At 40.1% G+C, this 27,893-nt stretch overlaps 3 protein-coding genes across 6 annotated transcripts in view; all 3 read left to right on the top strand.

The window, feature by feature from the left end:
• The window catches only part of LOC117530473 (rho GTPase-activating protein 27-like), a 49,498-nt gene extending 48,358 nt beyond the window's left edge, over positions 1-1,140 (top strand). For all 3 annotated transcript variants that reach the window (XM_034193381.1, XM_034193379.1, XM_034193380.1), the window contains one exon: positions 24-1,140. In XM_034193381.1, coding sequence (XP_034049272.1) covers positions 24-195 — 172 coding nt within the window. In that variant the 3' untranslated portion in view covers positions 196-1,140. The remainder of the gene's footprint in view (positions 1-23) is intronic.
• Positions 1,141-3,493: 2,353 nt separating this feature from the next.
• On the top strand, positions 3,494-13,358 carry vps25 (vacuolar protein sorting 25 homolog). Of its 2 annotated transcripts, none has more exons than XM_034194286.1 (6): positions 3,494-3,616; positions 10,460-10,605; positions 11,050-11,103; positions 11,209-11,297; positions 12,307-12,382; positions 12,498-13,358. In XM_034194286.1, exons 1-6 carry the CDS (start codon positions 3,498-3,500, stop codon positions 12,608-12,610), a joined length of 597 nt encoding a protein of 198 aa, XP_034050177.1. In that variant the 5' UTR covers positions 3,494-3,497; the 3' UTR covers positions 12,611-13,358. The 2 variants fall into 2 exon arrangements, with proteins under 2 accessions (XP_034050177.1, XP_034050175.1); XM_034194284.1 differs by lacking the exon at positions 3,494-3,616 and adding an exon at positions 6,252-6,391.
• A 4,028-nt stretch (positions 13,359-17,386) lies between these two features.
• On the top strand, positions 17,387-23,409 carry LOC117530374 (serine/threonine-protein kinase WNK4-like). Its single transcript, XM_034193227.1, has 3 exons — positions 17,387-17,551; positions 17,709-18,353; positions 23,344-23,409. The coding sequence occupies exons 2-3, from the start codon at positions 17,733-17,735 to the stop codon at positions 23,362-23,364; spliced, it is 642 nt and encodes a 213-aa protein (XP_034049118.1). The 5' UTR covers positions 17,387-17,551; positions 17,709-17,732; the 3' UTR covers positions 23,365-23,409.
• The last annotated feature ends 4,484 nt before the right edge of the window (positions 23,410-27,893 follow it).

Raw genomic sequence — 27,893 nt, 5'->3', positions numbered from 1 at the left:
TTTCCCCGTTCCTCTTTTGACAGGGTCATCCAGTACGGAGATAGCAATCGTATGTCAGTGCAGAGCGTCGCAATTGTGTTTGGCCCAACGCTGCTTCGACCAGAGAAGATGGAATCGGTCAACATTGCAATGCACATGGTTTATCAGAACCAGATTGTGGAGGTCATCCTGAAAGAATATGATCGTGTCTTCTAACTGAAGCAGACTCAAAGCCTTCTGTAGAGACGTGTGCAAGAGTTCAAACGCGTTCAGGATGTTCTAACATGAAGCTTCTCGTTTAAAATAAGTTAACGGGTTCCTCGGATCTTCTCTGCTCACAGTTCTTATGGAGGATGAAGAGATCTGCAAAAAAAAAAATTGTGCTTAATATTTCAAACAGGATTAACTTCTGGTGTATCCCAAACTTACATTGTAGGAGACTCTCACTTGTAGAAATATCCTCAGCAGTATTGTAAGATTGGCAAACAAGCCACACAAGTTAAGACAGGTGTGGTTTAGCTTGCTTTCAAAACAAACAAACAAACAAAAATGGCCCTCACAGCTTCAGTGGAAGGACATCTGTATCAGGTTGGTATCACCTCTTGAGAGTCTAGTCATCACCACCCACGATTTAGTTTCGCAGGAAGTATTTGGCTTATTTTGGGTTTGCTTGTTTTGTTTTTTAAAGTAGACTAATATAACTCAATTTGAACCAGGGTGGATGAATTTCTCTTATTAAGAAATTTTAAAAGCTTTGCTTGCATCTTTTAGACACTTTTAATGATTTTCTGAGTGTAAAATTTTATGATATCATATACGGCAAAAACTGAGCTTGTATTCTAATACTGTGTTGTTTGTAGTTTCATATTGACCCATGCAGTCTTTTTGTAATATAGAGATGTGTAAAAAGAAACATAATAACTGCAGATGTTGACATATTATATTTGTGCAAATAGGTTTTACAGTACGCTTTTTTCAGACATGCTATATTTTGATGAAATTTAATAGTAACACCATAGAAATTTATAGGGAACTACTTTGTTTGACATTTAGCTGCAACATCAATGATATCTCATTGACAATAAGGTGGATTTCAGTTCTGTAAATAGAAACATGCTGAAAATGCAGATTATGCCATAATAAAGTAACTTTGTAACATAACTCTTGTTATTATCAACCTGAAATGGGAAGAGACCACCTGTGGGGAATATTGTAATTGAATTAGCATTTATATATTCCAGAATTGTCCAAAGACGTCTGTATGTGATACGTCCAGGTTTGCAGTTTGAGTAACATCCTGTTCTTGGGCTCAGCAAGACGTCACAACAAATGGCAATTTCAAAGTGAAGGACAATAAAAACTGACTACCCATTGCTGAGAATGGAAGTTTAGATGCAATTCCCAGTTTTTGTGTTTAATTTGTATTATACTGACTAGCTTCCATGCCAACATGCTAACTTGTACACCTACTTACTTGGTTGATACTCAAGTTATGCCTTTTAATTTGAAACTCCAGTTTTTATACTGTGCCATTTCTAAGAGACTGTTACAACTTCAGTATGTTAGTGTTTATGATTTTTATCATACATTTTATCATAACATTTAGATAAGTGATTCATGAAACAATGTGCTAGCAAGAAGGAACCTCTCAAAGCTAACCACTTACCCCATGTCAGGTTAAATGTATAAATGAAAAGAAACAAAAACAAGTATATCCAAATATGCCATTACATGATCGACACAAAACAACCCAAAGGGGGTTCATACAAGCTGTGCTTTGGTGACCCTGACCAGAAACCAAATGTAGTATGTTCTCTGAGAGTACTTATAGTCGCTTCTCCATTTTTTTCAGATCCAGATAGTGTTTTGGGACATCAAATGATAATTTCCTTCCCTGTTGTAAATTACGGTTGAAGAACTGACTATGATGCAATTAATTAGCCAAGATTTGGCACTTCTTTTTTCTGTTTTCAAGACTGAGTGCTTTCTGAACATTGGTTGTGGTGATTAGCTGCTATCAGTAGATTGGTTGCTAGGCTCATTGTAACCAGAGATAGCTCAAAGAAGTCCAGGGAGTCAGCACGAAAGAAACAAACCTCAGGAGTTTGTATCTCAAGTTTAGGAGCATGTTCTGGTCCCTAGCATTTGCTGCAGTCACCACACTACGAACAACCCAATATCACGGCATTTCGTGACGGCATGACTCCATAAGAGCATCCTAGGCATCTTTTGACCAAGACATAAACCTCACTGCTGAGATAAGTGAATCTCACCACACATTTGACATGTCACTGCATGCAGATACATTTCTGAGTCCAGGAAATCAGTGAAAGTCAGGATATTGGTCTTGAACTTGCTGGACCATCGGAATCTCACACACTCCCAACTCCTCACTCAGCTTCTCAGATGCTGCAGTCAGGGTATTCAGTGATTCTGCTAATCCATCCACTAATTCACTGGCCCGTTCACTGACCCGCAAAGTCAAGGTCGATGAATGTTTCCTCGCTGACAAACACAAACACGCAATAAAATGACTGATTCGTATAAATCATTCAAATAAATGGACTTGTACATATAGATTGATATCATCCATCCATCCGTTTTCTATACCTGCTTATTCCAATTAAGGTTCCTGGTGTGAGACTTGAACCTATCCCAGCAGTCAAAAGCATGAGGTGGGGTATTTAATCATTATTTAACCAGGTTAGTCCCATTGACCTCGAGACCTCTTTTGCAAAGGAGACCTGGGCAATTATAAAGTTTCCAATTCACCTAACCTGCATGTGTTTTAAATGTGGTAGGCAACCGAAGCACCTAGAGGGAATGTGTGAAAACTCCACACAGAAAGGCCACATGTGGGAACTGATTCCATGACCTTCTGGCTGTGAGACAACAGTGCTAACCACTAAACCACAGTGCTGCCCAGGGTAGGCGCTGATCTGATCAGTGTGGTGTGCATCCAGCCCCAGACATCTAAGGGCATCACAGACCTGCTATTGCTCAATCTTGTGTGGCTGAACGCCGGTCTATCACAGGGCCATAGATAGACAAACAAACACAATCACACCTAAGGTCAATTTAAAGTTTCCAGTTCAGCATGCATGTCTTTGGATGTGGGAGGAAGCCAGAGCACCCAGAGGGAACCCACACAAACACAGGGAGAACATGCAAACTCTACACAGAAAGACACTGTGCTGCCCTAGATTGATATAAGAACTATTATTATTATTATTCTAATTCTTATTATTACTATTATTATTGTTGTTATTATATTATTTATACCTATGATGCCGTAACCTGACAAATAGTACTGTCTGCATTTATTTTATTATATTTATTCTTTTCAATCTTACTCGATTTTATCCTTTCTTTTGGTTTTGTTATCTTTTCTTTCTTTTTTCTTTATCAGTTGTATCAGTCATTTTAATGTGGTATTTGGTAATGACTGATTGTGTATTTGTGTGAAGACCCCTGTCACCTAATTTGAGATATTGTGTACTGTGAACGATTCTGAATTCATGTGTCGGAACCTTTTCGATCGGTTTCTGGTTCTTTGGGAATTATTAGCTGTGAGCACCGCATCAACTGCAATGAGTTTTGAGTGGCCCTGGCAGTACAATTTTCCTCCGTTTTTCACGTAAGACATCATTTTTAATCAACCACACTTTAACTACATCTTAAAGAAGGAATTTTTCTTATTTTAGCGGACTGAATTAGTCTCAAGTTGTTAATATCGCAGCGTTTCGAATCGCGGGATAGCGTCCTGCCTGCTAACTAGCTAGCCCACACAGATTGCTAGGGAAGTGAGCATTGATAAAGTTTATTTCGTAGCCAGTGTTCTTTTTCTCATTTTACTAATCGCGAGGCTCAACAATATACTTAAAATGTAGACACTTGAATAAATTTAAATTTTCAATAATCTTTGGGTTTTGGTTGTTTAAACAGGCCGTCGTTATACATATACTGAATTATTTCTGTCTTTAATGCTAATAACGTTCTAGTGCATTAATTAACATGCAAAACGAGGGAAACAAATTTTTTTTTTTTTTTTTTTTGGTCAGTTGGCCAGTGAGCTGTTTTACATAGATTTTACATTATTATTTACAATGAGATCAAGCCTCATTTGTGATAAATCATCTGTTGTCTATTTTGTGAGGATCTCAAGATTATTACGCATTTTCAGTTATACTATTATCGGCATAGTGTGACTGTAATTTTCCCTAAATTCAGGAAACATTCATAATACAAGCCACAGTCAACTTTGTGGCCACCAGGACCCTGCAGTTAGCAACAAGACTATAAATCATGTGCAAGCAAAAGTTCACTGTGTCACTATTCCAATTCAAACTAAGATATAAAAGAATGACTGTAAATTATCATGTTTAAAAATGCCAGCTTGGCAAAAATAGGAGTTTCACTGGTCTTAACCTATAGCTGTCGTAATCCTAAATTAGTACGGTGAATAAATGAATATGTTTTCCCAGATTTACTGTCAAAAATTTTGGAGACATACTCACTGACTCCAGGTTGGCTAAGCTTAAATTGCTAATCGCAGGGAATAATGTTAACTGGCTAATGCATTTTTAAATACAATGTCACTATTAATACAGTACCGTATTCAGTCACTTGTATGACATCCAGCCACAAGCCACTGTGATAGTACGGCTTCCAGTAAGAAATCGCAGTGAGTATCAGGAGAGAAAGGAGGACATCACGGCATTGAAGTTGTAAAGGGCTCAACTGATGAATTTCAAACTCCAATCTTTAGGGTTAGGGTTTGAATTGTGCATGACCCATAATGTTAAGTCGTTTAAATAAGAGAGTGTGACATACAAATAGCAATTTATTTTGTACACAGTACCTTATCAATAGGAACAGCCTTTAAAATAATTTGCCAGTCATATTTTCCCACCTAGTTATGACCATTTAGTCATTTTGATTTCAAATGAATGCCAGTGTACAGGAACAGGAGCAAAGTAATTGATAACTGATATGTCATAAATTTAGTAGAAAATAAAAAAAACTTTTAACAATGAGCACAGTTTAACAAGAAGTAGAAAGCTTTAAGTGATGACAAAGTCATACACTCAAGAATGTTTTCTTTCTTGTTATTATTTTTTTCTGTTTTCAGATTGAGTTTTCATTTGTTTTTCTTCCACCCTTCATCCTTTTCTCAATCCAGGATGTTTTTTCCTGATTTTGATTAACCTTAATAGTTAGCATATTTCAATGAATGCTTTTATTATTTAATTTATTGAAATACAGAAGTGTTTCTCAAACTAGCTTTGAAGCGCTCCCTTATTCATTAATAAATATGAGCTATTTATCAGCTCATGTCTTGTTGTCTGTTATAAATAATGCTTAATCACATGGGTCTCCAGCTTTGCACAAAGTTTGCAAAATAAGTTCCTTTACAGTTCTTTCACGAGGGATCATGGATGCAAGTCTAGTACTTTTACAGAGTGAGCAGTCTGATCAATTTAGCAAACTCGGTGTACACAATTGACTGCATTGCCTATACGCTGTGATCAACTACACAAGTTGACATATCTGCCAATTTGTTGATTGTAAAAATCGCTTTTGGGGAACATGTTCTTTTAAAGAAGCTGGAAGTGGAAAGAAAAAGTATTTTGGAACGTTCTGTGTTCAACACACCATCTGAAAATCTGTTCAAATTAAGATGTAAGCATAAACTAAATTTTTTTTTCAACATGTTGTGCCGTAATCTGTGCCTTCTTATTTCATCAATGTCTGACTGTCTGTGGCTGCAGTTATTTCTATATTTAGTTCAGTCTGTTTGTATAGCGCCAGATAGTCATAAGATGTTTCACGTGGCCTAATCTTACCCACGTGAAGCAAGCACATAGGCGACAGTAGTACACTGTTTAAAAAAAAAAAATCCCTTGTTTTTGTGGAAAAATTCTGGTGGTTGTGGTTGCCATGGGAATTCTGTAAAAATGACAGTGAATATGTAAACAGTTTTACATAAAATATGTAAATTTTACAGTGTAACCCTGTTGTAATTTTATTGTCTATTTAGAAGATGAAATCTCTACAAAAGGGTCACCTATGTTTAAATATCCTCTTTTTGCAAACCCTATCAATATTTTACTGTATTTGTGAAAATTCTTATCTGTAAAGTCTAAGTGTAATGTGCAGTTTTTGTTATTACAGTTTTTTATGTTGTGATTTCACAGGATTTCACAGACTTGTTTTTACAGTGTAAGGAAAACCCCTAATTTTAGATCTTTGTTAATGTTCTAGATCAATCCTTTTGGTAAGTTGTCATGGGTAAAGCCCCTTTCACACCGGGCCTGCATAGAGTTGCCTCTTCTTTTTCTGTAGATTTGAAGCTTCACTGCCAGCAAATTTCAGCAGAGTCCAGCAGGATGAATAAAATCTGGCAATGCAGGTATGTACTGATTAAAAAACCTAAATGATTTTTTGCCGGACTGGCGTAGGGTAGCATACAATTGCGGAGGCATGGTGTACAGTAGCGCAGTGTTGCACACACTTGCGTAGAGCACTGTCCAGTGCTCTATGCTGAATGCCCGTAAAAAAATTAAGCATGTTTAACTTTTTGCATCCCCTTCATGGACCCCTTTGCATCGCTCAACGTATTGCCATGTAAGGCTTCATAAGGTCAGCGTAGTCGGTTTGCCGGATTAAGCAACTCTGTGTTGGCCCTGTGTGATAGGGGCTTAAGTGTGCAGGTGAGACTTTGACCAAGCATCCAGCAGGGAGCGCTAAACTGTAGGTCCCAGTTGCGGCAATGGAATCTCAGACAGCAACAAAGACGGCAGAAACTGTCGGCCAGAACTAACAGCACTGAAAAAACTAGTTCCCGTCAATTTCAATTTTTTCAATTTTTTTTTTTTTTTATATAGCGCCAAATCACAACAAACAGTTGCCCCAAGGCGCTTTATATTGTAAGGCAAGGCCAAACAATAATTATGTAAAACCCCAACGGTCAAAACGACCCCCTGTGAGCAAGCACTTGGCTACAGTGGGAAGGAAAAAACCCCTTTTAACAGGAAGAAACCTCCAGCAGAACCAGGCTCAGGGAGGGGCAGTCTTCTGCTGGGACTGGTTGGGGCTGAGGGAGAGAACCAGGAAAAAGACATGCTGTGGAGGGGAGCAGAGATCGATCACTAATAATTAAATGCAGAGTGGTGCATACAGAGCAAAAAGAGAAAGAAACAGTGCATCATGGGAACCCCCCAGCAGTCTACGTCTATAGCAGCATAACTAAGGGATGGTTCAGGGTCACCTGATCCAGCCCTAACTATAAGCTTTAGCAAAAAGGAAAGTTTTAAGCCTAATCTTAAAAGTAGAGAGGGTGTCTGTCTCCCTGATCTGAATTGGGAGCTGGTTCCACAGGAGAGGAGCCTGAAAGCTGAAGGCTCTGCCTCCCATTCTACTCTTACAAACCCTAGGAACTACAAGTAAGCCTGCAGTCTGAGAGCGAAGCGCTCTATTGGGGTGATATAGTACTACGAGGTCCCTAAGATAAGATGGGACCTGATTATTCAAAACCTTATAAGTAAGAAGAAGAATTTTAAATTCTATTCTAGAATTAACAGGAAACCAATGAAGAGAGGCCAATATGGGTGAGATATGCTCTCTCCTTCTAGTCCCCGTTAGTACTCTAGCTGCAGCATTTTGAATTAATTGAAGGCTTTTTAGGGAACTTTTAGGACAACCTGATAATAATGAATTACAATAGTCCAGCCTAGAGGAAATAAATGCATGAATTAGTTTTTCAGCATCACTCTGAGACAAGACCTTTCTAATTTTAGAGATATTGCGTAAATGCAAAAAAGCAGTCCTACATATGTTTAATATGCGCTTTGAATGACATATCCTGATCAAAAATGACTCCAAGATTTCTCACAGTATTACTAGAGGTCAGGGTAATGCCATCCAGAGTAAGGATCTGGTTAGACACCATGTTTCTAAGATTTGTGGGGCCAAGTACAATAACTTCAGTTTTATCTGAGTTTAAAAGCAGGAAATTAGAGGTCATCCATGTCTTTATGTCTGTAAGACAATCCTGCAGTTTAGCTAATTGGTGTGTGTCCTCTGGCTTCATGGATAGATAAAGCTGGGTATCATCTGCGTAACAGTGAAAATTTAAGCAATACCGTCTAATAATACTGCCTAAGGGAAGCATGTATAAAGTGAATAAAATTGGTCCTAGCACAGAACCTTGTGGAACTCCATAATTAACTTTAGTCTGTGAAGAAGATTCCCCATTTACATGAACAAATTGTAATCTATTAGACAAATATGATTCAAACCACCGCAGCGCAGTGCCTTTAATACCTATGGCATGCTCTAATCTCTGTAATAAAATTTTATGGTCAACAGTATCAAAAGCAGCACTGAGGTCTAACAGAACAAGCACAGAGATGAGTCCACTGTCCGAGGCCATAAGAAGATCATTTGTAACCTTCACTAATGCTGTTTCTGTACTATGACGAATTCTAAAACCTGACTGAAACTCTTCAAATAGACCATTCCTCTGCAGATGATCAGTTAGCTGTTTTACAACTACCCTTTCAAGAATTTTTGAGAGAAAAGGAAGGTTGGAGATTGGCCTATAATTAGCTAAGATAGCTGGGTCAAGTGATGGCTTTTTAAGTAATGGTTCATCACAGACACACATAGGTTACTAATGTGGCCACTGGCAGCTAGCCCTTTGCTTAACTAACAGACCCAGAATTTAGATATGAGGCTGAGACCTGCTCCATTGTTAATGATATACTGTACTTTAAGGTGTAGGTGACACCAAAAAATGTGCACAAATCTTCACTTGATATATTAAAAAATCCTGAACAATAAAAGTCAATGATAAGTGCACAGGTGGCTGAAGCCTGCCTTGCTATGTCATCAGGAGAACGGCACCTGCTGATTCAAGCCCAAATCAATTGTAAACACAGTGGAGGGCGAGCTGTTTTCTGACTATTTTTTTTTCCTAGTGTGGAGCTTTTTTTTTTTTAAATGTCCAGTCTGAAGGTCATTCTGAAGAAACTGTGTCGGGGGGGTGACAGCCTTATAGTTTTGAGCCTTATCTAGACCACAATGAGAAAGACTAATCATTGGAGGAAAACCTTCAGTCTGACAACAGTGACGAATATTGGCAGAGTTCAGAACACAGAATGGTGATTATTAAATAAATAAATAAATAATGCAGGTGATTTTGGCATGCAGGAGATGATAAACTGTTTTGTTTATTTGGCGGGGGGATTGCTAGCTCTTTGGTTGTAATCAACTGGTAAAAAAAAGAAAATAGTTTTACTATCTGTGACATCAGAAAAAAGTGATGAGGAAGTGTGGATTTTTATTTGTTAATTTTTTATATAGTCTTACCTGTCCTTTTCAGTGTGATCATCTGAAAACTTATCCACCTTTACAAAACGACGTCTGAAAATAATTTGATTCCTTCTGTCCTGCTTGAAGACAAGTCCATTTGTCACATGGGAGTTTGGTGCCAGCAGCGTCGGCTGTAATTCGTTATTGCGGCTGATGGATCGTCTCTGCTGTTAACGAGCCGCTTTGCACTGCAAGTTAAAAGTTAATTAATGGAGCTATTAAGATAATGGTTCTCATGCTGACGCCACTTCCTCCTTCTCCAGTGTCGGGACTCACCGGGAAGTTCCTTGTTTTTAGTGGTGCAGTGCAAAATCCAAATATTTATCTCTTCAGTAACCGCGCACCAGGAAAGGATACATTTCAAACTGTTGTTTAATTTTAGTCATGCCACCTACACTTTAAATATATATTTTGTGTTCTCCTAGCACAGGGATCACCAACCCTGTTCCTGGAGAGCCGCCCTGTAAGTTTTCCACATCTACCTACTCTAATCACACCTGTTTTTTTTTTGTTTTGTTTTGTTTTTAGTGCTGTCTTCCAGTTCTTGATTGGCTGAGCACACCTGATAGTTAATTGCCTGGGAGTGGGACAAGGAGCGTTAGAAAACATGCAGGGCAGGGGCCTTCCAGGAACAGGGTTGGGCACAGCTGGGCTCGAGGGATAAACAACACTCACTCACTTGATGTATTTTGGTGTCCGAGGAGAGGGAATTATCGAGTCAATTTATTTATACAGCACCAAATCACAACAAAGCTGCCTCAAGGTGCTTCACCCGAGTAAAGTCAAACCTTACCAACTCCCCTGAGCAAGCACACAGGCGACAGTGGTAAGGAAAAACTCCCTGTGACGATGTTGAGGAAGACACCTCAGGCAGACCAGACTCAGAGGGGTGACCCACTGTTTAGGCCATTCTAACAGTTACAAAGTTTTTACAAATACTCGTATTTACCAAGCTGAAGAAACAGGAAACAGAAAAACTAAAATAGCATCCAAAACAAAGTGCATTATAGATGATCTGAAAGAGATGTATTTATTTATTTATTTATTGTCGTCTGAAGTTATACTGTAGTTAACATTTGGTACATGGTTTTCTCTCTGTGGACAGACTACAGCCCAATGTTGACACTAGAGGGAAACAGCTGGCAGCATGGTGTTCTCTCACTCTGTCATACTGCCGCCATCACAAACTCTACACCCTGGACGTCATGGAAGCTCAGGAAGGCCCCGTGTTTAACAACAAGAAGATAGAACGTATCCTACCAGCTGGCCCGAACTTCAGTCAAGACCACCTATTTGGATTTTATAAATCGGCTTGTTGTCTTGCGTCATTCTTGTCGCTTTAATTCAGAATTCTGTTAAAGCTTTTCAAGGCCGTCTCCTTTTCTGGGAACCCAAATTACTATATAATGTTGATAAATATTCCACATCAAAAATTGGACCTGCTTTGCAGGACAGCTACTTTTCATTTCATTTCATTTTGCATTTGGTCTTATCAACAAGGCCACTGAAATGTTTCACTTCTTAGTGCTTCTTTTTCCATGGAAGTACTTGTACGTTTTTATCACTGTGTACTGAGCACATGCTGAGAGCTGATAAATGATTTTATTGAATTTCAGATGTTTTTAATCAAAGCATTAAACATACCTCTGGTTGCGCTCTTGTACATGTTATCATGTTCCTTAACTGAAATTCCAGGAAAACTGTCAGTGGAAGCCATTCAAGTTGTGTTTGAGGAACTGAGGAAAAAAGGTACATTCTGTAATGCAGTAAGGAGATACAGGATGCTGGGCTTATCATGTGAAGGCATTTTAACAGCAGTCAGGATGTAGTTTTTAATTTCTTGTGCTGCCACAGGAAATCTTGAATGGTTGGACAAAAACAAATCCCGTTGTTTAGTCATGTGGCGACGACCAGAGGAATGGGGCAAGCTAATATACCAGTGGGTGAGTCGACTTTAAAGCACTTCCTGTGTCTGGTGTAAATTCTTCCTGTTGTGACAGTGATTTTGGCAATAGGGGTGAGAATGAAAGAGTTGGCTTTTTGGGGAGCTCCGATCCATAGGGGATGAGATAGGAGGGTCAGAACTGATGTTAGAAGGGTCTATTCAGAGTGGCTGACATGTTGATTTACATAACCAAACAAATCAGCAAGGCTGATCACGTTTTATTAAGCTTTTGCAACTAAAACTGTTTTTGGTCAAGCACAGTTGACCAAAAAAATTGACCAACCTCCGGCCTCACTAACAGGTAGGAGGCAGCCAGGACAAACTTTGCTTCCGAAATGTTTGTATCGTTCCCACTCTTAAGATTAGAGTCATTTCCTGTAGCTTTTGATGAGTCAACCTCATCTCTCCCAGGACATTAGCTTCATACGAGGGAATTAAAAATCCATTTCTCACATCAAAGAGCCTAGCTTATTTGGGTTTCAGTCAGTTGTGGTCAGTTTCTAAAAAAACAAAAACAGGAGCCTGTTGTTGCTCCTGTAACTTGATTAGTGGTGTACATTATCTTTTGTAAGATCTTTGCTGTTTACTTCTCTCTTCAGTTTTATTTAGACAATGCCAAATCACAATATGTCACCCCATGGCACTACACACAAGTAAGGTTTAAACCTTACTCACCTACTGAGCAAGTACATTGGCACCAGTGGTAAGCAAAATCTCCCACAGGTGTTTTTTTGTTGTTGTTTGTTTTTGGTTTGTTTGTTTGTTTTTTATAGGAAGAAACCTTAAGCAGACCCGACTCAATGGGGTGACCATCTGATTTGGCCATACTAACAAGACAAAAAAATTCAAATTACATTATGATGGCCTACTGCAATAAATTAATATTCCAATGCACTTTGTTCAGATGGTGACTATTTGGCAAGAGTTTTTACTTTGATGGTTACTGCTTTTGCTGTACTAATTTTTTTTATTATTTATTTATTTATTTTTTTTTGGTAAATCGTTAGGTTTCCAAAAATGGGATGGTCAACTCGGTATTTACACTTTATGAGTTGTCTAACGGTGACGATACAGAAGGGGAAGGTATGATGAAACAAAACTGAACCACAAATCTTTTCTTTTTTTCTTTTTTTATACACAGTGAGTTGGAAAAACCACATCTAAATCACTACTTTTTCTTTGTGCTGTTTGTTTCCAGAATTCCATGGTCTAGAAGAGTGGATGCTGTTGCGTTCATTGCAGAGTTTACACACAGATGGCAAAGCAGAGATCATCACCATGGATGATGGAAAGGGGGTGAAATTCTTCTGAAACACTGCCAGAATCAAACCAGGAGCCCTCGTATCGTACCTTTAATGCAATTTTTAGTGTCAGCCGTTTAAGATGACAGAAGACGCACATCAGCGCCCACTCCGGTGGATGCTCTTCTTGTAATTGTTGTTGCCTTTTGGTCTGCCCAACTTCAAAGCATTTTCTTATTGGCTGGGAACTGAGATTAATGGTAAGTCTCAGGATAAGAGAATTTGAGGGGACCTTCTTTGTAAAAAAGAAGGAAAAAAATTGCAACTCATGCAAAATGCAATTTGTTAAGATTGAAAGATGCCTCGAGTCTATCAGGGGTCTGAATACTCTTGGGGAACGTGTTTCCCCACCAGTTGTAAGTTTACTCTTTCATTACTGTAAATATGCCTATTTTATTCCTACCCCTTCCTCCCTCTTTAACATAATTTTTCTGCATAATTAGCTCTGGACCTTTACTCAGTTGTTACTCTCGTGTTCCATGTGATGTCCCAAAGAAATCTCAGAGCACCACAGGAGCAGTTATTTTGAGAATCATTACCATTAAATGCTTCCAGAAGAGGAACACCTCAGAGATTTGGACCACTGCTCCTCCTCTCGGAGTGTTATATTTGTGGATTTCATGTAGACATTGCTGTCATCCTGTTGTCTAGTTGGTAATTATGTGACACTCCTGTTTTCCTCTCTACACTGAGTCTATTTTTTCATATCATGTATGAGAAATAAATAGAAATTTCCTAAACTTCTCTTGCAACACTTGGATTGTGTGAAAGCATATTTTTAAATTTAGAGTATTGCATCCCAAATCACTCAGCGGTTTTGTTTCTTCGTGCAGCTGTACTGGATAGTCCGCTTGGATCACGTGCAGTGAGCCTGGAGCGATAATGCAGCTCCAGTGAACCCTATGTGCTGATAACAGCTGCTGTGACAGCTGGAGCCCCATGATATCCACAGCTGATAAAGGTGTTGGGTGTCTGCAGATCTCTGGTCTGTGGCTCCCTCTGCTGGCTCAGCCCCCCTTTGCTACCAGTCCCTCATTGAGGCCTAATGAAAAGATAAGTCTGGAGAAATGACTCATCAGCTGCATCTGGCGCTGCTTCATAAATTGAGTAAAATCTGAGGATGAGTAGCCCCATCAACAAACCATTAATTAGAGGGTGGTACACCATGTTCCCCTGCAGTTTGGATGAGAAAACGCTGTGAGGTGAAGTGCTGCAGAGGGACACTTCCACTTTATGTATAGTTTATCTGATGAGCAACACGATTGATTTGCAATCTAGTTTTTTGCTGCAGTTGTTTCCATTACCAGTTATTTTGTAATTAGACTATTTGACCAGGAAATTAATGCCCCATAACAGCTTCAGTTTAGTTCTTTAAACACATACACAGTTTTCCTGCATTGTCGTAATGATTATGTATGTTTCAGAATCCACAGACACAGGTGGTTCATTTGTCGACCCATTTTCAGCTTTTGAAGAAACCGGTTTCTCTGGCTGTTAATAATCCATGAATCCAAAGCCAATTTTGACCTAATCAGTAAAACTTAAGGGAACCAAATAACACTTATAATTCAGCCTCAGTGTAGCATGGCTGGCACATATGTATGGTAGCCTCCCAGGGTGGCAGCAATAGCCAGGTAGTGGGTCAGTAAATAATTACACAGGGGACAACATTTAAAAATATGTCAACCACATTGAAACTACTTTGTCTGAGAGTTAATAAATGTTACAGTTTCACCTTTGAATGCTTCATCTCCCCAGTAATAGTCATTACGTAGGAGATCAAGCATGTAACATGATAACCATAAATTGGGGCAAACTTATTTTTTCAAACCTCATTAGCTCAGCCAATGATTTGCATAACATTTTTTGTTTGTTTTTTACCAAAATTGAAGCAACTTTAATTTTTTTTTTTTACCCCTGTAAAACCTGAAATTCTCCTTTGTAACCATTTTTACTGTTTTTAACCCAATAACTTGGTTGCATTCAGTCGTGGTCCAAACTACACCTATTTCGAATCATTGTGATCAAATAATGTGAAATACTTTTCAATATGATTGGAGCATTTTTAAATGTTAACCCCTGAGTAAGCCTTACTAACCTCTACCTGAAAACCTGCTCGGCCCATGGACTGAGTGTGTAGCATATAATGTCTTGTAAGGTTACATACTGCATTATGTCACCAGTTATGATATTGTTTCCACTTCTTTGGTAATTGGGATTCATGCTCCTTTTCCTTCTTTTGTGATACAGTTTATCCAGAAACTTTTCACAATACTTGTTCCACATTTTATGTTACAGGCTTATTCCAAAATGAAATTCATTTTTTCCTCAAAATTCTACACACAATACCCCATAATGACAGTGCAAAGAAAGTGTTTTTTGTTGTTTTCGCAAATTAAAAAAAACCCTAAGAAATCTCATGTACATAAATATTCACAGTCTTTGCCATGAAGCTCAAAATTGAGCTCAGGTGCATCCTGTTTCCACTGATCATCCTTGAGATGTTTCTACAGCTTAATTGGAGTCTAGCTGGGGTCAATCCAGTTGATAAGGTCCAACATTGACAGTGCATGTCAGAGCACAAACCAAGCATGAAGTCAAAAGAATTATCTGTAGACCTCTGAGACAGGATTGTCTCAAGGCACAAATCTGGGGAAGGGTACAGAAACATTTCTGCTGCTTTGAAGGTCCCAATGAGAACAGTGGCCTCCATCATCCATAAATGGAAGGAGTTCAGATCCACTAGGACTTTTCCTAGAACTGGCTGCCTGTCTAAACTGAGTGATCGGGGGAGAAGGGCCTTAGTCAGGGAGGTGACCAAGAACCCAATGGTCACTCTGTCAAAGCTCCAGCATTCCTCTGCGGAGAGGAGAATCTTCCAGAAGGACAGCCATCTGCAGCAATCCACCAATCAGGCCTGTATGGTAGAGTGGCCAGACAGAAGCCACTCCTTAGAAAAAAGCGCATGGCAGCCCACCTGGAGTTTGCCAAAAGACACCTGAAGGACCCAGTCATGAGAAACAAAATTCTCTGGTTTGATGAGACAAAAGCTGAACTCTTTGGTGTGAATGCCAGGTGTCATGTTTGGAGGAAACCAGGCATCATCCCTACAGTTAAGCATGGTGGTGGCAGCATCATGCTGTGGGGATGTTTTTCAGTGGCAGGAACTGGGAGACTAGTCAGGAATGAGGGAAAGATGAATGCAGCAATATACAGAGACATCCTGGATGAAAACCTGCTCCAGAGCGCTCTTGACCTCAGACTGGGGTGACGGTTCATCTTTCAGCAGGACAATGACCCTAAGCACACAGCCAAGATATCAGAGTAGCTTCAGGACAACTCTGTGAATGTCCTTGAGTGGCCCAGCCAGAGTCCAGACCTGAATCCGATTTAACATCTCTGGACCGATGCTCCCCATCCAACCTGATGGAGCTTGAGAGGTGCAGTACAATACTGATTTTAGGGTAGAAATATTTAAAATACAGGTATAAAAATGGCAGTTATTCCTAACATTATCACACCTTTATGACAAAGAAATATAATTGATGCTTAATGTTTTACAGATTAAACATAAACTTTATCTTGTCTATTTTGGCAAAGTGACCATCTCTTGCTGTTGCAAAACACCAGCCCTTATTGAAAAAGTCATGCTTGGCATGTTTCACTTGCTGTCACTTGTTGCTAATGTGACTGTAGGGTTAAAAGGGTGCAGCTGCTGAATTGGACACAGCAGTAGACATCCCTTATTAAGTTGCTTACATGAGCAAAGCGCCTTGCAGCGGTGCGAAGCTCACTCTAGGGTAGATGAAGGCACAAACCGAAAATGGCACCAAAAATCTGCCCAGTGTGGAAAAAGCCACAAACGAGGTGTGCGGCTCGATCCTAATATCGATACCAACGCTGGTATTGATATTGAACGATCCTCGTGTAAAAAGATCGATACTCAAGCTTTTATTCTCTCCCGCACTCACTGACTGCTACGCATGCAGATTCAGCCAAGTCTACTCTCTGTAAGAGCAGCGCTGCACTGTGTCACACAACACGGAGCAGCGCACCCTCCCCCTGCTGATCTTTTGTTGTTGCGCCATCACGTGGCTCAGCGGCGCCAGCCAAACAGCCTTGTAGGTAGGCTCAGCCTGGCCCGCCCACTCAGCACTCTCCTCGAGTCAGCCCTCCACCTCAGGAGATTTTGTTTTGTGTTGAGTGATATTTTTTAAACAAAAATATTGATTGTGATAAAGTATTTTGTTGTCACGTACAATGTTTGGTGAAATTCTATCCTAGGTCTTTTGGATCCTTTAGGATCTATGAAGCTTAAATATGAAAAAGTATCGGTATTGGTATCGATATCGGCGATACTGGGCCTATATTTACTTGGTATCGGATCAATACCAAAATTCCTGGTATCGCCCACCTCTACCACAAACCACACAACATTGTCGTAAAAAGCCACAAACCGGAAAAGACATGGTGAGATGCTGAAGAGCTTTGCTCATTCATGGCATATACATATTAGCAGCAGAGTTTATACATGTTGAGCAGAACCATTGCATTGTGGCACTTTAATAAAAAACTCAAAAGTTCCAGCCATATCTTACTGTAAAAGGTCGATGGCTATTCTGCACAATGTGACCCCTTTAATAGAAAGGAAATCAACAGGGATGCAAAGGAAAAAAAATTGAATGCAAAGTGCTTAAAGGTTTGGTTGGTAGACACTTGAGTGGTGCGCGTTTCCCGGCTGTGCGTCAGAGGGGGGCGGAGCTGGAGGCGTGCAGAACGCGCGGCGCGCTGCTCTGTTGATAAGCAGCTCCGTCCTTTGCGTGGAGGTTATGGCTGATAACTTTGGGAAGAAGGTGGACAAACTGGGTTTAAGTGAGAAGAACGATGCGTAAATACGTATTTCCGTGCGTAATGTCAAGGGGCGAGCATTTCGACGCGGCTACCGTGACGTGTAAGTAAACTTTACCCTTCAGCTTTTTGATATTTTCCATGTAATAGTTAACCGTTTGTGCAGCTCATCGCAGATCAGTTGTTTGTTGGTCCTTAATGACAAAGTAACTGTGCGCAAATGCGTAAAGTAACGGCGCGCGCTACTTTTCTCCATTCAGGTTCCAAAACGAGAACCCGCTACTATGTCAAACGCTCAGGTTGAGATCTGTGGACGCGGATTCCCACGATTGTCTGTGGACATGACCGACGACTGCTTGGCCCGGGTCTCGTCCTTGCTGAGGACACACGCGCTGGGCGCGCGGAGAAACTCTTACGGCCTGCAGAAAATCAGCATGGACACGCATTCTCCTTTATACAGCGGCATCTCCAAAGCCCTGTCGTGGTCAGCTGAAAACATCCTGACCTTATCCGAGTCCAGAGCAGAGGATGAGAAAACCGACGACTCTCCGCAGTCGCCGTCTCCGGTTTCCAGCCCCGGCGGCAGCTCCAACACGCCCCCCTGCAGCCAGGAACCCGAGCAGGGGTCCATCACTGGGAAATGGGACAAGGTGCAAAGATCCGGGGCTCAGGACGCCAGTTCAGACTCTGACAATGAACTGGTTCAGACTAAACAGCACAAGACCTTGTCTCGGATCCAGTGGGCAGAGGAAGAAAAGGAGGATGTGGAGACCAAAGCTGTGGCAACATCACCAGATGGAAGGTACCTCAAATTCAACATAGAGATTGGAAGGGGGTCCTTCAAGACTGTGTATAAAGGACTGGACACGGAGACCACAGTGGAGGTGGCATGGTGTGAGCTCCAGGTACACTTGCTGCACTAATTTATTGCAACTTCTCTGTGTGTGCGTGTGTGTGTTTGTGAACAACATAACTAAAAAACACATAGAGGGATTTTCACCAAACTTGGTAGAAATATTACTTGGGCAGATATCTCGAGATGATTAACCTTTGGAGAGGATTAAACAAAGGTCATGGTCAATGTATACAAAAATGTGATGCAAAACACATTTTCTGTCATGTCTCTGCAACTAATTGGGCTAGAGAAATGATTTCATTTTGCATTGATCAGCAAAGTGTTTGTGATTGATTGGTATAAGTGGTGTTCTGATGAAATTATAAAAGGAAGTCATGTTTGTTCAAAGCGTGCAGGGATGTCTGATAATTGTAGTGCTTTTTGAAATGCTCTCAACCAGGGATAGATGTGTCACACTCATGGTTAGGTTAAAGCTCCTGATTCCTTTCCCTTCTTTGCTGGTTCACACAGCACTACCTCCCCTCTTCTCTTATTCTGCACCCTATGAATACCTCATATTCTGTGTGTGACCATGGCTTACGTGGAATCAGGCCCATCCGTACATGGAAACCCAGGCCATCCTGTCAGCAATCAGCTCTTTACAAAAGCCCGACATTATCTCCTTTGACCTCTATTTTTATTAACAACCAGCGACACCAACATCTGCATCGCAAGCCTCATGTGCACATGATAAGCAACATATTCAACTCTTAGGGATACAACCTCACAATTTGTTCATCCCCAGTGTGCAGTGTTCTCAATCCTGCAAAACACACATCGCCAAGGGATTCAGGACCGGCTAGGCGAGTCTGTGCTCATGCATGATCCACGTTTTGTGTGTTTATGCAGAAATGCTATTGTTTTATGTGTCAAGCACTCTGGATAACAGCTGGTAACCTCTCGCTTACAAGGTCTGAATGCACAGATGTGGAGGATTTAAAGCTTATGTTCACCCTTAAGGTTTGACTTTCTGTGTGACGTGCTTTGGTATCAGTGCTCAGTAGTGCTCTCATATCATGCACTGTGCTCCTGGTGGCTATCTCCTTTTAGATATTACGGTACATGAATGACTGAATGTACAATGTAAGATGAAGAGAGCGATAGGGCGTCTTATTGTGAATTCTGCAGAAGCACAGCCAGTTTGGGGATTACATCGGGTGAATTGAGTTTGCCCTCAAGGCTCACGTTGCAACAGGTGGGGGATACAACAATTGCACTGACAGGTACAGATGTAGCACCATCATCCAAACGCGTGTTAGCAGTGTTTTGGCTCGCGACCACGTTGGCAAATGTTTTGATTTCGCCACTTCACTTGAGGCGTGAGGCAAGTTAAGCTCTTTAATCGTTCCTAATGAGATTAAAAGCAGTTGTCGATATGGTGACTGTTGTGATCGGTTAACCTCACAGACACGGACTCCACTGTGGTGACATTTATTGTCCTACATATGCCTCCATTTATTTGATTTAAGACAAAAGCATGCTGTTGCTGGCTAAACACCATCACTCCTGTAATGTTGACGGTGCACCAGTTGAGTGCATCACTAGAAGTCAGGTAGAAAATCCTAAAGCATTGCAGGACATTATGTAGAGTCTAATTCTGGGAGGGCTTTAAATACACACACACACACACAAGCTCTCATAGGCTTGGACATTTCCTCAAGGGCAGTATCCAAATGTTTCACTTTAGAATACATTTAACAATACAGGTTGTTCCATTTCAGTTCATCGCAATTAAGAACGTCCTCCAATCTACCCATAGTGATATGTGACTAAAAAGATTAATCCAGGTTTTGAGTATATTTCTTATTGTTACATGGGAAACAAGGTACCAGTAGATTCTCACAAATCCAACAAGACCAAGCATTCATGATATACACACTCTTAAGGCTATGAAATTGGGCTATTAGTAAAAAAAAAAAGTAGAAAAGGGGGTGTTCACAATAATAGTAGTGTGGCATTCAGTCAGTGAGTTCGTCAGTTTTGTGGAACAAACAGGTGTGAATCAGGTGTCCCCTATTCAAGGATGAAGCTAGCACCTGTTGAACATGCTTTTCTCTTTGAGAGCCTGAGGAAAATGGGACATTCAAGACATTGTTCAGAAGAACAGTGTAGTTTGATTAAAAAGTTGATTGGAGAGGGGAAAACCTATACGCAGGTGCAAAAAATTATAGGCTGTTCATCTACAATGATCTCCAATGCTTTAAAATGGACACAAAAAAAAGACAGACGCATGGAAGAAAATGGAAAACAACCATCAAAATGGATAGAAGAATAACCAGAATGGCAAAGGCTCACCCATTGATCAGCTCCAGGATGATCAAAGACAGTCTGGAGTTACTTGAAAGTGCTGTGACAATTAGAAGACGCCTGTGTGAAGCCAATTTATTTGCAAGAATTCCCCGCAAAGTCTCTCTGTTAAATAAAAGACATGCAGAAGAGGTTACAATTTGCCAAAGAACACATCAACTGGCCTAAAGAGAAATGGAGGAATATTTTGTGGACTGATGAGAGTAAAATTGTTCTTTTTTTGGTCCAAGGGCCGCAGACAGTTTGTGAGATGACCCTCAAACTCTGAATTCAAGCCACAGTTCACAGTGAAGACAGTGAAGCATGGTGGTGCAAGCATCATGATATGGGCATGTTTCTCCTACTATGGTGTTGGGCCTATATATCACATACCAGGTATCATGGATCAGTTTGGATATGTCAGAATACTTGAAGTGGTCATGTTGCCTTATACTGAAGAGGACATGCCCTTGAAACGGGTGTTTCAACAAGACAGTGACCCCAAGCACACTAGTAAACAAGCAAAATCTTGGCTCCAAACCAACAAAATTAATGCCTCACAGATGTGAAGAAATCATGAAAAACTGTGGTTAGACAACTAAATACTAGTTTAGTGAAAGCAGTTTGAACATAATAGTTTTGAGTTTGTAGCGTCAACAGCAGATGCTACTATTATTGTGAACACCCCCTTTTTTTTTACTTTTTTTTTTTTTTTACTAATAGCCCAGTTTCATAGCCTTAAGAGTGTGCATATCATGAATGCTTGGTCTTGTTGGATTTGTGAGAATCTACTGAATCTACTGGTACCTTGTTTCCCATGTAACAATAAGAAATGTACTCAAAACCTGGATTAATCTTTTTAGTCACATAGCACTACTATTATTCTGAACACTACTGTATCTCAGCGGCAGATATCTGAAGCTTTTGTACAACAATCATTTCCACATAAATTCAGCATTATTTCATCATAAAAGACAAAGAAAGCGATCAGTGTGACGCGGCTACACGGGCTGCTAGCTGCTGCATTCACTGCGCGTCCGTCATTTCAAAGCGTCATGGAATATTGCCTCGTTTCTGCTTAAAACTGACTTTAGAATGATTTTAAGAGATTTTACCTTGTCATCTAATGGTTAATAAGCCCATTAATCCATTTGATCGCTTTGGGTGAAGCGACTCCATCTCAGACGTGTTGCTGACGCATGCGCAGTGGAGACAAGGTGGACCAATTTTCGGTCTGCAACACCGGTGCTCCACTCAAGCGGAGTCTAGACCAGTGGTTCCCAACCCTGGTCCTCAGAGACCCCATAATGCACATTTTTCATCGTTGCACTGAGGTCTGGGAGACCTCAGTGCTGGTGGACATTAGCCAGGCAAAGCTGATGTATGTCATGGTCCCGGAAATTTTTTTGAACTTGCTTAAAATCTTCAACGTTCATGCTAAAATGCCAGGAAGACTTGAGCTCCGCTATCACTACGTCACCTCCGCTCGTACAATGTTACTGCTCCATTCGCCTCCGCTGACCATGATGACCATCAGCGTTGCCTGACTGATGTTGACGTAGCTCCCGCAGAGTCTGGTGGACCTTGGCATGGGTCAACTTTTCATTCTTCGACAACAAACACTGAGCGAATCGTCAAAGTGTGACTCGGCCATAAGCATTCGGATGAAGGGTCAGTCTTAAACTATAATATAACAGAGCTGGAACCATGATTATAAAAGTAAAAATAGCCTCTTGGGGCAAGAGGAGATGAAAGCTTCACTATTTATGTTTTAGCTCAAATTTAAGGACTTTATTTCATCCTAAATTAAAGTCGTAAACCTTAACAATGTCTCCCTACTACATCTGTGCTGTTTATGGTTGGACTTATGAGGTTAAACAACAAAGTACAGACATAGTTTCCATTTCCTCTATCATGCTGACCTGGGCCTAAAACAAGCGTGTCAGTGTACTTTTATCTAAGCGCGGCTTGTGTTCCGCGGCAGAGAAAACATGCTTACTATCAGGCCCATTAGAGCCAACAGCAACACTGTCATTCCTCACAGGACCTGCGGCACAGCGAGATTTAGCTTATCAAGGCCAGGCAAAGATCTCTGAAAGAGGAGGTGCATTATGATAGTCGTCATTTACACATGCCAGCACGTCATTTTGACGTGAGGCCTTTTTGTTTGCATTAGCGTTAGTACAGCTATTAAAAAAGAAGAGAAAAGGCAGGCTACAACTACAATGTGCCACCTGTAGAACTAGTACTGTACAAAATACATTTTGTCTATATCGCACACAATTTGCAGTCCAGGCAGATAGGAATCATGGACCGGTTGTGACCTTTTAGTATCATAATATTGAATTGTTGAAAGATGAGTTCAGTTTTTTGCAGCCCCCATTGTTTTACACCCCTTAGAGCCCTAAGGGTATTTTCTTGTTTTTTTAAACCATACCTTAAGACTGCCCCCCCCCCCCCCCTTTTTTTTAACCATACTTTAAGAAATTCCCCTTTTAGGATACTTTATTTTAGTATAACACCCATGTGTTGCATATCAAAATGTTCAAAACGATCTCAGCCTTCTGAAAGTGAGGCATATATTTATCTCAAACACTGTGTAAAAATATCTATTAATAGAAATATGATGAAAAGCTGACAAGTTCGGAGGAAAGTGTCATTATGGCTCAAGGGGTTAAAGCATTGTCATGCCATCATGCCTTTGGATGCTATAGAGCTGGTGGTGGCAGAGCTGAAGATGTTACAATTTTCTTTGGAAGTGACGTGGATGAACAGGATTAATAACTGCATTAATAACTACAATATGTAATTGGTTTGTGTGTGTGTGTTGGGGGGCTTGGAAAATGTAGTTTTAGAGTTTTAGAGCTCTGCTGCTGGTTCTGTTTTTACACAAGTTTCCTATTCATTAGGTTGTTTTTTTTTTTTTTCATTATTAGTTAAATAATATGACACAGTTGTCCTGCGTTAACACTACAAGGATCGATGGATTGATTAATAACAATGTTTTCATGGCTATTTATCCAAGATGGATTCACCAAAAAAAGATTTTTTTAAACCGTCACCATGTGTTCATTGAATTACCAGGTGTTTACCTTTTGTTTTAATGCATTAATGTACTAATATGCGATTAACACAGCAGTCTGTAACACCTGTCTGTCTCAGATAAGTGCTCTTTAATTTAGAATCAGGCTTGGAAGAACCAGATATCTCTTAACGCACATTTATTGATTATTAAGTAATGCTAATCACTTTATTTTCTTCAGTCAGCAGTGGAAAGTATCTCAGTGGGAGGTAGATTTAACTCCAACCACAGACATAAACATGGAAGCACTTAGTGGAAAGAACAGATTGGAAACATCATCATTGACTATGCTTTTATATTCACAAGTGTGCCATTAGCTGTCTGTCATGGCCTTTTACTGGAATCTGTATAGCAACGTCCAGATTTATTTAAAATTTTACACCTTGAAGAAATGGTATAGTGTATAACATCACTTCCTGTGCTTTATATCATCTTAAGATATCTGTAAAGTAGTTGCCCATAAGCTCAAGGATACAACTGTAAGTTGATTTTTGGCTTGTCAGGCCATCTTATTTTCACCAAAAGTTAACTTCTTAAATGAAGAAACAATCAAGACCTTGCCACACATTTGAGCAGCTTTTACTGCCATCTAGTGGACGATGTGAACATTTCAGGGCTTCTGGTACATTCCCTACTTGAAAACAAGGTTTAGTAACAAAAGTGTACTTATAAATGTCAGAAATGCATGATTTTTTTTTTTTTTTTTTTTTTTTTTTAGCAGGTAGAGCTTTGATTTCCCAGTGTTAATGTGTAAAAATTTAAGTTTTGAGAGTTTTATGGTTGTTGAGTTTTAAGATACAAACTTTTGCAGGAAAGATGGAATTTCTCCTGACAAGTACAACTTGCAGCTGTGAATAAATTTCTTCAGAAGGGGGTTTTGTGGGCATAGAAGCCTATTTTTTTTCCAACAACTCCAATATTTTCTCATCCCTCTGTCAATACTGGAAGTTTCTTCAGCTTCTCTCTTGTTTCACTCTGGGTCACCACCGCTGATCTGAGGTGATTTGGCACAGGTTTTTACACCGGATGCCCTTCCTGACCCAACTCCACATTAGATGGAGAATGGGCAGTGGGCGGTCTTGAACCAGGAACCTTCTGGCCACCATCCCTCTGTCAGTACTATTGTTCATAAAGGCAGTTGCTACCACAATAAAAACAAAAACTTATAAAAGCACCATTCACCATGTCTGACTGTGCATTTCAATTCAGGGGAAAATGTGGTCTGTCTTCAATTTGGGCAAAAGATGCGCCTGAAAATAAACTAGGCTTAGTTTTAATAGCTGTGGGGGCAGTGAGGTTGGTGGTGGAAGGAGAAAAGTCTGCACCACAGGGTAACCTCTGGTCATGAGTGAAGTGATCGTGTGTGTATGACGGAGGTGTCACGAGGGTAAATGTCTTCGAAGTTGCTACTCTGGTCCACCTCTGACTCAGCCATTGGCGTTCATTAATAGCTCTATCTGTTTGGCAGCCGACACCGTGCAATAGCCACCAACAAATATTGTAACATGTTTTCTCAGTAAACAGAAACATTCCTCTCAGATATGTACAGCACTTAGATTCATCTTTAACTTCTATAGGTTTCTAAAGTTGGCACTCGTCCTTCACGCTTTCAAAAGTAGGTTGTTTGGGCTCTAAATTTTATTTATTAATCGTTTGTGTTGCTGCCTACATGTTGACAAGACCACTGTTACGTTAGTACGGGAGCTGAAATGAAATAGAACCTCAAAAACACAAAGCACCCAGGACTCGAGGGAAGAGTGTACAAAAATCCAAAATGCTTTAGTAATCCACACTTTGAGGAAAACATCATACACTCTAAGAACTGTGAATGTGTTCTCAATTTTTTTTTTTTTTTTTTTGATGAAACATTTTTACACTTACAAATATTGAGTAAATTAAACAGCTGTGAATTATCTTGGTAAATATAGTCCTTTCCAAATATTCTGAATGAAATTTACCAAATTAAGTGTATATCAAAAAATATAATTTAAGCAAATGCTAATTTATTTCAATGAAATTAATTCAAATGATAAATGTAAAGTTAAGACCAATTTAAATGTTACATTTTAGACATTTCATTTGGTTTATCCAACTCAAACAATCAATTAAATGTGTTTCAGAGATTTTATTAATTCATTATAGCTGTTTCTTACTGTGATATATACAAAGCCACTGAATTACTTCTTAGAGTGTACGCAGATGTTGAGGGGGAAACAACTAAAATACAAAGTCCGTACAAATCTAAGGACTGAATGGAAACTAACAGGTGTGGCGGTGAGGAGAAAAATAAATGAGCTGACAAAGTAATGTCAACAATCCACTTGGAGTCTTGCGACTCACTATCACTTGAAGGAACGGGAGCAAAACACCATCGGCTGAGTGATGAACCAAAACATAACCATCATCAACGACCTGCAACACACACAAAACAGGAGTGGCTTAAATACCAAAACACTAAATGATACACAGGTGCAAATTAAAAACAGAAGTGGCAAGTGCACGTGAGGACAAAAAGAACATCAAAATACCAGAACTCAGTGGCCTAGAAACCTGTGTGATAAATGAAAAACACTGTTACTTAAGGGACAAAATGCAAATCGAAGCACAAACCATGAAAGACACAAGAACCCAAACCACAGAGACGAGAAGAAGCAAGGATGGAGGAGATGGAGACACAGTTAGAATACAATACACAGAGACACGATGGATGAGAAACTGAGGAGAGTGAAGAGGTACAGACAGCAGACGAAACATGGAGGCTGATGGCAGGGGACACGCCCACATCCACACACACACTGACATGAGACACACATGAACAACAATACAGAGACACCCATATGCACAAAAGGAGCGCGGGAGGGAGACAATCACACGCGGATACAACGGAATATGAGCATGGACATCGCAGACAGGCCACACCCACAACACACCAGTTGTATGCTGACACTTTGTGAACTATATCTGGTCCTCGTTGGCAGTGGCACTTGAAAACTTGTCTTTGTTTGTCAGTGTAACACTACGGCCGCACCCCTGGTGCACTTTCAGTGTCCAGCATCATGTTCTTTTTTACTAAAATGTCCCAATTTTTTTTTGTCTGTTTGCCATACACTAATGTTATGTTATCATGTCCACACTGTAGCTCTTTCTTGCCTGAGATAATAAGTTCCCCGCTTGTTTATCTCAGAAGACATCGATTTCATTTGCATGTGATGGAGAAGTAGGTTTTGGGTCATGGAAGAGTTGATTAAATCTAGAATCATTTTTAACAATTTTTTTTCAATGTCTCCCATTGATTTCCATCTCATCTACACTTTATGAAACAATACCCTCACCTCCACTTCAGCACAGTTGGGAACAGGTACTTGGAGAAAGTTGGACTTTGTCAAAGTTATGTACTATCCATCGGGTTTAGCTATGAAACAAATCACCCTGATCACCGAGGCAATTTTTCACAAATATTTGGAATTCTCTGTGATGTTCAAGGATTTTTATCGACTTTAGCCTCATAAACCAGAAAAAAAAATAGCAGAACCTAAGATGAAAGCAGGATCTCTGCTTGCCTGCTGCTGAAGAGCCTGGGGTCATAATAACTTCAAAAAACTTTCCAGGTCATGACTTCAGTCAGCTGTATTTGCCAAAAAAGCTTGCATAGTACCCTGCTTGGAGTACCTCATGTGTCGGGATAATACACAAGTAGCGGCTAAGTTTAGAAAAAAATTATGCTGAGATGTGTTTGCTACATGTATACCTTTTCCTCTGTGGCAATGGCAAAATGTATGACACTCAGGAAGGCTAAATCCATAAAGACAAGCATGTGCAAATACTACTTGATCCTGGCCTGACCTGGACTAGGAGACTGGCGCCAGAAGCTCCAAGGAATCTGCGCAAGAGGAACATTGTTTTGAAAGCTGTCAGATATGTGTTTTTTGTGTGTGTGTGTGTGTGTGTGTTTTCATCTTGTTTCAACCTATAGCCCAAATGAAAATTATGACACCCACGTGAAATAATTTGGGCTGAGGTAGCGCGTTATTAGAATACCAGCTTGATGACGACATCTGTTTTTATCAGTGTTGAGATAGTATTGGTTTGGCTGCCATGACAACTACAAGAAGTCATCACTTTTTATGATAAGATATTAAATCAAGGTTACAATGGGTTTTTAGCTCTTAACATGTAGAAGAA

The sequence above is a fragment of the Thalassophryne amazonica genome, chromosome 18, assembly GCF_902500255.1.
Source record: "Thalassophryne amazonica chromosome 18, fThaAma1.1, whole genome shotgun sequence".
Taxonomy (NCBI): Eukaryota; Metazoa; Chordata; class Actinopteri; order Batrachoidiformes; family Batrachoididae; genus Thalassophryne; species Thalassophryne amazonica.
Note: the sequence above shows the minus strand (reverse complement) of the source record. Positions and strands in the feature narration are given on the sequence as shown.

Bases quoted from the DNA above. Each gene is read 5' to 3' on its own strand.
- LOC117530374 (XM_034193227.1), top strand. From the start codon at position 17,733: ATGTCAAACGCTCAGGTTGAGATCTGTGGACGCGGATTCCCACGATTG. The intron at 18,354-23,343 runs GTACACTTGCTG...TGGATGCTATAG, and splicing joins TGGCATGGTGTGAGCTCCAG to AGCTGGTGGTGGCAGAGCTG.
- vps25 (XM_034194284.1), top strand. From the start codon at position 6,267: ATGGGTAAAGCCCCTTTCACACCGGGCCTGCATAGAGTTGCCTCTTCT. The intron at 10,606-11,049 runs GTATCCTACCAG...CTGAAATTCCAG, and splicing joins TAACAACAAGAAGATAGAAC to GAAAACTGTCAGTGGAAGCC. The intron at 12,383-12,497 runs GTATGATGAAAC...GTTTGTTTCCAG, and splicing joins TGACGATACAGAAGGGGAAG to AATTCCATGGTCTAGAAGAG.